The sequence below is a fragment of the Molothrus aeneus genome, chromosome 3, assembly GCF_037042795.1.
Source record: "Molothrus aeneus isolate 106 chromosome 3, BPBGC_Maene_1.0, whole genome shotgun sequence".
NCBI classification, from domain to species: Eukaryota; Metazoa; Chordata; class Aves; order Passeriformes; family Icteridae; genus Molothrus; species Molothrus aeneus.
This window is the reverse complement of record NC_089648.1, coordinates 109535671-109547490: the sequence shown is the minus strand read 5'-3', so window position 1 is coordinate 109547490 and position 11820 is coordinate 109535671. Positions and strand designations below refer to the sequence as shown.

Genomic DNA, 11820 nt, shown 5'->3' with positions numbered 1-11820 from the left:
AGGCTGAAAGCAGTGAAGGGAGGTTCTGCAGGCAGTGGTGGCAATGGAATGAGGTTTTTTAGACCTCTGGGATGGTGTCCAGGGATGGTGGGAAAAGAGACAGGAGATGTCACATTCCAGGGCTGCAGCCAGAATTTGGGATGGGAAAGCTCTGTCCTATCCTCCTCCAGGCAAGCTTTATAAACAACCCCTATAAACAGCCCTCTCCTCCCCCAGCAGAATGGTTGGCTGAGCAGGAATGCAGGGAGATGCCAGATGGCTTCATCTCACTGCTCCCCAGCCAGGTAATTCACAGGTGCTGGATGGGATTGAAGTGGTGGATGAGGATTCCTCACATCCAGGAGCCAGGAGCTGGACCTGCAGGGCCTGGTTTGCTGCTGGGCTGAGGTGTCCTGCCTTAGGAAATGAGGAATTGCCCTGTCCCTCCCTGAGCTGCACAAGGAGCACAGCCTGGCACAGCTCACTGCTCAGGAGCTGGACTGGGTGATCCTTGTGTGTCCCTCAGGATGTTCCATGATCCTATAACTATCTACTATTTTATCAAATTACTGCAATGTTGCTTTTTTAGATATTGCTCCTCTTTCATCCAGATCTGAGCCAGGCTCTCAGACCTCTGAGTTTGGTTTCTGTTGCAGGAGGTTTTAAGCCTCCATTTCCTTTTACATTTAAATCAGGACAAACCCATGCAAACATTCTAGTATTTCATTTTGACTGCACAGAAACCACTTTAAATCAGATCCACCTGGTGCAGGTAGACCCTGGGTTTCCTCCCCAGGGTGGGAGGTGAGTTATTGGGTCTAAATGAATCCAGGCCAGGTTGGGCAGGGCTTTGAGCCACCTGGGATAGCAGAAGGTGGCAGGGGATGGAATGAGATGGTCTTTGAGTTCTCTTCCAACCCCAAACATTCCACAATTTTGTGATTCTACAATTCTATGATGTCTCCTCTTGTTGGGATGGATGAAAGTTTGACAAGAAAGTTTAACAGATAGGCATGCTTGGCAGAAAGATTTTTTTGAATGTAGAATCTGAAGAAGGAATAGAAATGAAAGCAAGTTTTGATATAGAAGAAAAGAATTGCTGAGCCAGTCTTACTGGATAACTAGGAAGGCAAAGGGTATTTTACTTAGAAGGGGTTTTTATGGCTTAGAGCAAAGGATAAACCCACCACAAACAGAGGATGTTTTTACCGAGCATAAAGATCCCACAGGCAAACAAGACTGCCAATGTTGCAAGTAGAAAAAAGATCTCAGAATTTTCCGCTGCAAGAAAACGGAAAAGCAACTTTTATCTTAAAGGGTACCATACTAACTTTTTGTGATTGGAGAATAATAACATGAATATGGTAATTATAGCAGTTATGATAGGCTATAGGTAGGAGTAGAGGTATGGATTGGTTCTTCAGTATTAAGATGCTCAGCAAAGGAAAGTATATAATGCATTGTAACAAAAATTAAAGGGTCTTCAGGCTTGTCTGCAGCTGGAGCTGCCAGCTGTAGGTGTGGCTCTGTCACCCACCACCCTGGGCTGTTGTAACACGTTGGATACAGCAAACTGCGTTTTGAATTCCCGCATCTCTCATCCAGGCTCTCACATCCTCTGGTGCTCTTTGTTGAGTCAGGTGTGTTCTGTGCCCCGTGGGTCACTGGGAGCCTCTCCAACCATCCGTGGGTGCCCTTCTCACTCAGTTAGGAGCATCTGCCCCAGTTTGTGGCAGCAGCTGTTTCGTTATGACCACTGAGCTCTTCTTGTGGTGCAGAGCCAGCCCAGGGAGGCGTCTCCTGCTCTCCTCTCTCGGTAACCGCTGACCAGGAAATTGCAACCTTCTTCTTACTCCTGACCTACTTCTCTCCACAAACCTGCCTCCTGGGGCTGCCCTCACTTGTTTTTTCAGGGAGAAAACCACCCTACATCTCTCCTCTCAGTCATAATTACTTTGACACTGGGTTCGTGGCATCATCCTGCGCTGATGCTCCTAAACACCCACCAGCTTACCCTAAGAGTGGCCCTAACTGGATGGATAATGAAGTGGCTAATTAGGAAAATACAAAATATATGGCTAATTAAAGAAGTTTCACCCATGGGTTATGAGGTTTTGCAGGCAGAGCTCTCAGCTGCAAACCACACACACCACTCAGGGAGGCATTGCTTGTATGTGGGGTTTGTTTCCTCCTAATGGCATCATTCTTAGAGTGCAGCAGCTTGTAAATACAAGCCTGGTTGTTTTTTGGGCACTGGTTTTTGCTGCCAGCAATCTATTAATTTGGGGGTTGGAACTAGATGATCTTTAAGGTCCCTTCCAACATAAACCACCCTGTGATTCTATGAATCAGCGAACATGGCAAACAAATTTTAGCTTCTTATAAACAGCACAGTCATATCAGCACCGAGAGCAAGTGCAATTCACAGCCTTTGCTAAAGGCTTGGTTTGGTTTGTTCCCTTTGCAGCAGTGGCCCCAGACCCTGGGTGCCTAGCTGGGCATCTCTGGCTCTGCAATGGGGCTTGGAGCATCCTCCAGGGGGTGGGCTGTTTTACCAGGAGGAGGAGAAGACACAGCTGGAGGTGTAGCAGCAGTGCCACCTTGTCGTCTTGTAACCTGCTGGGCTAAGCAGCCTCCAGTCACAGGTTGGTATCTGAGCCTCGTGGCCTTTCCCATTCCTTTTCTCTTCTGATTTCCTCTCCCTAACCTCCTACATTTGTTTTTTAGCTCACTGCTCCCCTTGGCTGTGTGTTCTGGCAGCTGATCCTGGGGTGGCAGCTCCTGTGGGATGTTGGATGGGCAGAGCCCCCTGCATTACCACGGGCTGGGGGGCACAGCAGTGACCCAGCACAGGTAGATGCCTCCTCCCAGACCTGTGCTGTGACCTGTGGACATGTTGACTAAAAAGTATCTCAGGCCTCTTTGGACTCCTGACCACAGGCAGGTGCTCCTGGGAGTGTTCAAAGGGACTGCAGGCCATGGCAACCTATTCCACAAAAATCGCTGCTTTGGAAAGTGTTACAAAATTAAATATGTAAAGAATGGAAAGGTTGCAAGTGAAAAGGTTGGAAAAAACCAAGAATTATCTGTTTGGTAAGGCAGAGGGTTAACGGCTGGAAAGTCGACGTGGTTTATTGGGAGTTTGACATTACAGGCAAAATTTTAAAGTAATGAGCAATTTTCTGATCAGTCCAGAAATGCTCTGGAGGGGCAATTTTCTGATCAGTCCTGTGGGGATCTGTGGGTTGGTGCCAACATGATGGGTACAGATGATAGGATGAGTTTCTGTATCAGCTGCAGGTTCTGGAGATGGCCCGAGAGACCAGACCAGAAACCTGGTGGCTCCTGTGCCACCATCACCTCCAAAACAGGAGACTTTCCTTGACCTTCCCTGTGAGGGTGGTGAGGCAGTGGCAGAGAGAAGCTGTGGCTGTTCCATCCCTGGAAGTGTCCAGGCCAGTTTGGATGGGGCTTGGAGCAACCTGGGATAGTGGAAGACGTCCCTGCCCATGGGAGGGAGGATGAGATGAGATGATCTTTAATGTCAAACCCAAACCATTCTATAATGCCACAATCTCCTTTTGTTTCCATCTCCTTCTCCCTTTTCCTGCTTTGATATTATTTTTAACCTCGTGCTCAAGAAGAATGAGTGGGCTGATTCTGCATTTCCTACAGCACTGTGGCAAGGCAGTGACGAAAAAAATCCCAAACCTGCTTAAAATGTGTGTGATTGTCTGGTACCACTCAGCAAAGCCAGAGATGTTGGTGGGGATGGCATGGGCTGGTGCTGGCTGTCAGGAGCTGAGAAGATGCCAGCCAGGCTCAGCACTAGACACAGACTACACTTTCTGCCTTTGCTGCTCACAAAGAGGAGTTCCAGGAGCTGGACTTCAGTGATCCTTCTGTGTCCCTTCCAACTCAGGATATTCTAGGATTAAAAACATTTTTCATATTTTCTAACTATTCCCCATACTTCCAGGGCTAGATAGGGGAGGAGGTTCAGACCCTTACCTCTTCAGAGAAATCCCTTCTTGCTTTTGGTGTAATTGTTTATTTATTCTTCCTTAAGAAAAGTGGCTCAGCTTTTCTACCTTTTCCTATAACTTCAACAAAATATTAAAAATATGTTTGACGCACTTTGGGGCTCATAGACTGACAAAATGCTGTTTTCTGGGCACAGCTTTCTATGAGTGAGTAAAATCAGTACAAACCATCATGTTTCTGTTTATCTGCATTCTTAGTAAGCACAGTATATTTATATCATGATCAAGATTCCCAGTTCTGGTAAATGAATAGAGATGGTTTATCTCCCCTCTAACGTGACCCTATAATTTTTAAGGGTGGCTTTTTATTTCAGACTTCTGAAACTTATGTTCTTGGCCCTCATTACAGCTGAATCTGCAGCACCTTTTAGAAGAATCTGGTTTCCATCCAGATTGCTTTGATAACTGGCAATGATGAGCGTGATTATCTGCAAAAATCCAATTTCAAACTTCCCTTTCTGCTGGGTTTCACTCACAGGTTGCCAAGACACTGCTGCTCAGGTTTTGCAAACTGACATGAAGCTGAGATGGGGAGCAGTGCTGGACTGGAAACTTTAATGTTGGAGAGGGTTTTGCAGCAATTCCGCCCCGCTCCCTCCAATGACAATATCACTGAAGAGCATCAAATTAGCAGAAATTTGCACTGAAACTCTTGAAAACAAGGAGGAACAATCTTTACCTGTTGAACCTCAAACTGATAAGAGCTGTGCATGCGTGAAAGAGGAGCTCTACTCTCTTTGGTGTCTCATTGTGTCATTATTGATTGTAGAAGGATAAGGACACTGATGAGGTCAGCCTTGTCAGGATGCAATGGTTTGGGATTATTCTGCACCTTTCCAACTGAACACAGCAAGGAAGGAAATCAGGAAGGAAAATCTCTTGGCTCATGGTGCCAGGAGTTCCTTGCAGTAGGAAAGAAGACAGTCCTTTGGCCCTATATATCCAGTTTATTAATTAACCTATTAAATGCTTCTGCAGGAGCATGTAGAGCACCCAAGCAGCCTGTAGGTGTGAGCACAGAGTTGTCCAAATAAATAAAAGTGATTCTGTCCTAAGGCTCAGATTTAGCTGGGTTGGTAAATGGTTCAACAAAAATCATGCTGGATTTTTGCAAGGGAGTGTATCTTCCATAAGGCCAGGTTGGACAGGGCTTGGAGTAACCTGGGGTAGTGGAAGGTGTCCCTGCCCATGGCAGGGGGGTTGGAATTAAATGATCTTTAAGGTCCCTCCAGCCCATTCTATTCCATGATGATGATGCTGATCTGTGAAGTTTGTCAGCAAAAAGCTGTTGGCTTTTCCATGCTCCAGCTGTGTCATCTCTTTCTGACCTGTTTCTGAGGTTTTCCACCTCAGCAAAGCTCTCTCAGCATTTTCCAGTCCCCACTACACATGTGCCAACTCCAGCTAGTGGCACATGACTTCCAGGGAAGAAAAGGTTGGACTTTCTGTCATTTTAACTGTTGGAAGTTACTTGGGCTAATTGCAGATCATTTGACAAAAACTCCTTCTAGGAGTGGTAGGATGTTAAGAGATTATCTAAACAACAAGGAAGTCAGTTCTGTTTCAATGTTCCTGGACTAATATTTATATCAATCTTTGAAAACCTTGAAGGATGAGTGTTCCTTGATGCTTTTTGTTTTTTTTTTTTTTTTTTTTGAAGTCCATTCTTGCTTAATAACTTGTGGGACAGTCAGCTGGGTTAAACTTCAGGACCTGCAGGAGAGCTTAAGGAAGAATAACTGGAGATAAGATCAGAAACTACCTAAGTTAGGATCACACACACTCCTAGATTCCTCTGTTTAGGCAAAGTTATATAAATGTTTGAAGGTAACTGAAGGTGTGGACAGGAGTCCACTGCTGTGATTGCAGGTACTGGGATCAGCCTGAGTTAATCAATGTTTCCTTGGCCCAGTGTTTATCTGCCAGGTCAGGGAATGGTGTGGCTGTGCTGTGGGTTTAGGTTACAGGCTAACCCAGCTGGAGCAGGTTAGGGAGGGTTTGGGCTCACTGGAACAGCTAGAGGGAGTAATTCCCAGTAGCAAAAGTTGGGATGATCAGAGCTGGATCTGGAGAAGATGCTTTCACCTGAGAGGAGCTTCCCTCTGGTTAGAGACTCTCAGCCCTGAGCTCTGTTCCTCTACAAGTTCTGTATTTGCTGTTGCACTTGCTGGCCCCTCAGCAGGGCCACACCTCCCTGAGACAGCAGCAAACAAAACATCCGCGTCTTAACCAGCCAGCCTTGCCCTCTGAACCAGGGAACATGTTCACTGGGGCACTTTTAACCCGAGTGTGCTTTAAATAAACCCACCTGCTGTGCCAGACACCCACCCACGCAAGCGCCATCCGCCGCGGCTCAAGTGCTGCGTCAGGGTGCTCCACTTTTGAAGTGCTGAAAACGTGTTGGACAGGCACGAACACAGAGAACAATCATGACTGCGATCTGCCAGATGTGGTTAATTGCTTCAGTCACCCGCCTGACTCTTGTGAGCTTCCCCCAGTGTACCCAGGTGGTGTCTCTGCTCCATGGAAAAGGGGCTGGGCTGAGATTCACAGGTGATTTTGGAGTGAAGGTGAAGCTCAGCAGTGGAAATCTTTCTCCTAAAACTCGCTGTTTTAGGGGAGGGAGTTTCTTTCCCCCCAAAGAAGCATTCAAAGTGTTGTGTTGAACTCATCTTTACAAATCCTTTTCCAATTGGATAATTAGGTGGATTACTGGGTAATTACCCAGCAGAAATTTGTTTTTTTGTTTTTTTTTTGTTTTTTTTTTTTTTTTTTTTTCTTGTCAGTCTTTAATGTGAATCTCTTTGATACCACTTTATAAATAATTTTCCTCCAGGTATCTTAGCTTTTCTATTGGTAAAATGGTGTTTTCCCTATTTTTCCCCCCATGAGCTATACATTCTACTGCTGCAGAGGTAGATGTTATCAAGAGAATTGGAGGATATAACATCATGTAAATCTCTTTTATGGTCATGATAGAGTGATTTCTTGCACTCAGGAAGAAATCCTTCCTTCTTTATCAGGAACACTTCTTTAGAAAGAAAGGAGAATACCAAAGAGATTTTCACTGATTTCTTTTTATTACACAAAGATAAATAAAAATTACCTTAATAATTTAAAAAATATATATTAGGATAATACATTATTACCATGTTTTCCACCAGCATAAATACATTTACATAAATAGACATTTAAAAGTGTAAACTAAGGATGGGTAGAGTTCCCAATACTTTTCAGCCTGGCACATGAAGGTGTCCGTATTCTGAATTTGTGGAGCTCAAGATTTTGGGGGGAAAACATTATTTTTTACCCAAGATGCCTAATTCTCAATATATTCTGATGTATCCTTGACAAATTTTATGGCTTGATTCAGCTTTTTGGAGGCCCTTTCCACGCAAGGAAGCTCCCCGTGGCTCCTCGCTCTTGCACCTCCAGCTCCCTTCAGGCCTGGTGCTGGACCAAGGGGGTGACACAGGTGCAGCCCACGGTGATTTTTTTCTTCTCCAGCCTGTAGGACTGCTGGCAGCCCCTCTGCTCCCTGCGCAGGACCAGGATCTCCTGCGTGATGGGCACGGAGTTGAGGCCGTGGTCCAGCTGCCCCTCGGGGGTGACGCAGCGGCGGTGGCGGCACTCGGCGTCCGCGATCAGCCGCGGGAAGCGGTCGTGGTCCTCGTCGATCCTGGGGGTTGGCAGCAAAGGGAATGTTTGAACCCAAAGGCAGGGTATTCTGGATGACTCTGGGCTCCCTGCTTGGGAACCTGTGCATCCTGCCTGTGGGGGGGCAGCAGATTCTCCAAGACTGCAGGTTTTTCCAAAATAAAATGTGAGTAACTAAATATCGGATATTTTTGGATGTGTGGCTGCATGCAACTGCCTTTCAAAGGACTTGCTTTGAGCTGGCACTGACTTTGAAAGACTTATCAGAAATTATTTGAGCTTTCTGATGTGTTACTCCAACTAACAGACCCTAAATCCTTCAGTTGCTCCCCAAAACGTGAAATGCTGGTGTTAAACCACTGTTGAATTTGGTGCATTATTAACTCTCTGAGGTGTTTTTTTAATGATATTTTACATAAAGAATGCTTTAGAAGACAAAGCTTGCCCCAGTATACAAATTAATTAGTAAATTATAAAAGTAGTTTGTTTTGCCTTCTGTATATTGCCTACATCATGCAGGTTTTTTTGTGCTGCTTTCTGTACTGGTTCTCTTTCAAAGAGGATTATACAGCCATGGATACCCTCATATTTCCAAAAATGTCTCAACTGTGAAGCACTGAAAATAGAGATGAAAGCATTTTTCCTGGCCAGGGCATCCAGTGTTTTTCCAGGCCATAGGGACAGGGATCATACCTGTAATCCCATGGAGCCAGAGAACGGCTGCTGACATCTGGACTGGTTCTGGTGTCCTGGTTCGTGCTGCTGATGCTGAGGTTGACTCTCACAGTTTGGGGGAATTGTGAGTCTTTTTGGGTCAGGCATCCAGCAGATGCTTGCTTGAAGAGATTCTCTGGCTTGAGCCCAGGCTTGATCACCTTCCCCTGGGCAGGACTGCTGGCTGACAGCACGGCCAGCAGCACGAGGAGCAGGGGTCTGAGCTGGAGAGAATTGGTACATTTAGGATGCAAGACAGGTGTGAAATTCATCCACAGTCAGCCTAACTGGTGGTTAAAGGCCCTACTGCAGGTTGGAGTAATTATGGAGAAATGTGCTGTACATCACATCCACTTTTCTTCTCATTAACTGATTTTCACAGTGCTGACAGTTATTTTTACACCCAGTTGTAATTTGGTTGTAATGTTAAATTATAGAAAAGAATATAATACAGAAGAAAGCAGAAAGGGTATAACAGAAAGAAAGACACTCTGAGTTTTCAATTTCTTGCCTCAGAAAATGCTGCGAGAGCTCCATGTCACTGATGTGCAGTCTCATTGCTGCCCCATGAGCATTCTCACATTTTAATTTTTTAATTATTAATGATTTAAACAAGCATTTTAAAGGTGGGTGCAGATCCCTATTCCATCTATTACGATTTAAATACGTCTCTGTCAAACTGGGGGAAAATAAACTCAGAATTCAAGTTCTTACCAGAGAAGCGCAAAAAGTTGGAGACATCTTCCTTCCTTCCTTCTCTTATTGCTTCTGATGCTTGTCCTGGGCTCTGCTGAGCTGAAGGTGTCTGGGCACATCTGCTGCTGGACCTTTTATAAGAGTTTCTGGGCTGTGCTAAATAATTTGGAGTAGGTGTTTTTTTCCCCCAACTTTAATTGTGGTTTCTGACCATAACCTAAATTAAGAAGTGCATGCGTATAGGTTCCATTAACACAGGTGGAATAGAGGATATATCTTAGATCTGTAGATGATGTCATTCCTTCAGCCATGTCACTCAAATGGTGACAAAACCACAAACGTTGCAAGTCTGTGGTGCAAAGTATTTGATTTTAAATTGGGATGCCGTAGGGATCAAACCCAAATGTCGCTGGCACAGGTTTGGATCTGTTCAGTCCTCGGTCGGTCTGGTGTATTTTCACCCCAGATTGGGCAGATGTTGGACAGCTGGCCACCATCAAATTGCTCTCTTATATTCTTCTTCTCATATTCTCATATTTTTCTTGATGTCTGAGGAGCAATGTCCCTGCTCAAGCTCAATTCTCCTCTGAACTGGCTACTTCTATTCACAGCTAAACCTCAGGTGTGATATCTCAGTGTGGATCAGAATGCTTGGTGATAGTGAGCTCCCAAAGGTCAGTCACTCTCCACATAGCGAAAAAAATGAGTGAACTTTGTTTTGAGCTTGCCACCTTTTCAGTTTTTCCTTCTCTCATGCTATGTGGGCAGTGTTTTGTTCCTAAGGAAAGGAGTTTGGGAAGTGTGATTACACTTCCAGTTCCTAAGTTAGGGAGAGGAGAGAGGGGTTCCAGAGAAACTTTTTGAAGGCTGAGAGATGCAAAATGACATTAGACACAGGCAACCCAGAGGAGCTGTGGCTGCCCCTGGATCCCTGGAAGTGTCCAAGGCCAGGTTGGAAAGGGCTGGGAAAACCTGGGATAGTGGAAGGTGTCCCTGCCCATGGCAGAGAGTGGAACTGGATTATATTCAAGATCCTTTCCAACCCAAATCATTCTATGATTCTAGGATTCTATAACATCAAGTTTATTCTCTGATATTTCTTTTTTTAGGAAACACTTCCATCATTTTGCTCTGACAGTGGGTTTCAAGAAGCTCAGATGTGCCCCATGAAGTGACTCTCAGTGTAACATCCTTGAGCTGCTGATCAGAACAATTCCCAGGTCTAATTTTAGTGGGTTTTTCAATAAAAATGATGTGGAGAAGGTACAGATTTTTTTTTTATATTTGCTTAATATTTATATCTAAGTCCAAATTTTACTCACCTTGTGCCATCCAAAGGAGGATACAAAAAAGGGTAGAATTTAGTTTGCGGGTTCTGGGATACCCGTGACCTACATCCGCTTGTTTTAAAGATGCTGATGTTTCAGAAATTAAATGTATATTTCAGTTTCCCTCTTCAGGTTAGAGATGTGCAGGTTAAAGGAAATGGTCCCCTCAGAAGGGGTTTTCTCTAATGCAATTTACTGAAATATCCTTTCAAAGTGGGTCAGTTAAATTGCCAATTTTAGAAGCAAAATACGTTTTTGAAAGCCTACAAGGCAGCGGAAGGTCAGGTTCAACCAGCCTGACCCTAAATTGTCTACCTTAAATGCGTCAGTGGTTTGGGTTACCTAAGCAGCTGAAAGGTGAATAGTTTAGCATTTGAGCATGGCTGATGCACCACAACATTTCAATGGCAAAAAAAAAAAAAAAAATTTCCATGGTTTATATTGGGGCATGAACACATTTGTTGGCAGTTGTCGTAGGCAAGGTCCGAGGAGAAAATGTACCTCTTGAAATTTCTGATTTCAAGATTTTTCCAAGTTCCAAATAATTATTTTGTAATTCTTAATGCTCTGAAGTAAAAAAAAAAAAAGGAAAAAGAAAAAAAAAATTTCCCATGAGATTAGAAGTTACCCCAAAGGATTTGTTTTATTCTGACACGTAGCGTTCTCTTAGCTAGAGATCAGGAAACTGGGACACTAAAAAAGGCTTCCTGAAACAACAACAACAAAAAACATTAAAGGTTATCAAAAGCCTTTTGAAATGAAACCTACCCTTTCTCTTGGCTCTGGTCTTTCCTGAGAGTATTTTATTTAAGTACTCTCTATTGAAGTACTTTACCTGGCTGAGATTCCTCAGGCACCCAGACCTGGATGTGTTGGCATTTGATGACACTTTGTCCCCTCAATGGTACCTTAGAATCACAGAATGGCTCTGCAGACCCAGCAGCACCCTCAGGAGCCAGGTGTCACCAAACCCAGGGACTCACGCTGTGGCATCTCCTCCTCAGCATCACTGAAGTTGTATAGGATCAGTTAAATTAAAAATTAATTAATTAGTCAATTTATTCATTAATCCAGTAGGAGCCCTCCTCACCTTCAGTGCATGCCTTCTTCCTTCTGGGAGGGGGAAGGAGGGGTCAGCCAAGGGTTTGGGTTGGAAGGGACCTTAAGGATCATCCCGTTACCATCCTGTTACATCAGTACCCATCCCCATCTCTGGTGAGCTCCCTACAAATACATTTCTAGAGACAGCTTTTGCTTTTACAACCCTGGGACTTTTCCACTCTGCATTCAGATTTGATGCTGACTTAGAGGCACTGATTTTCATTCAGACAAACTCTGTCATCTCAGTGATGAAAGAGACCTATTCCAGTCCCAAACTTTGGTTGGCTGTTTCTTTTCATCTT

General features: G+C 44.5%; 1 protein-coding gene across 1 annotated transcript; it reads right to left on the bottom strand.

Moving 5' to 3' along the window:
• Positions 1 to 7463: 7463 nt before the first annotated feature.
• LOC136554145 (interleukin-17A-like) lies at positions 7464 to 9134 on the bottom strand. Its single transcript, XM_066545944.1, has 3 exons — positions 9108 to 9134; positions 8373 to 8617; positions 7464 to 7701 (listed from the first exon to the last, which is right to left on the bottom strand). Exons 1-3 carry the CDS (start codon positions 9132 to 9134, stop codon positions 7464 to 7466), a joined length of 510 nt encoding a protein of 169 aa, XP_066402041.1.
• Between the last annotated feature and the right edge of the window lie 2686 nt (positions 9135 to 11820).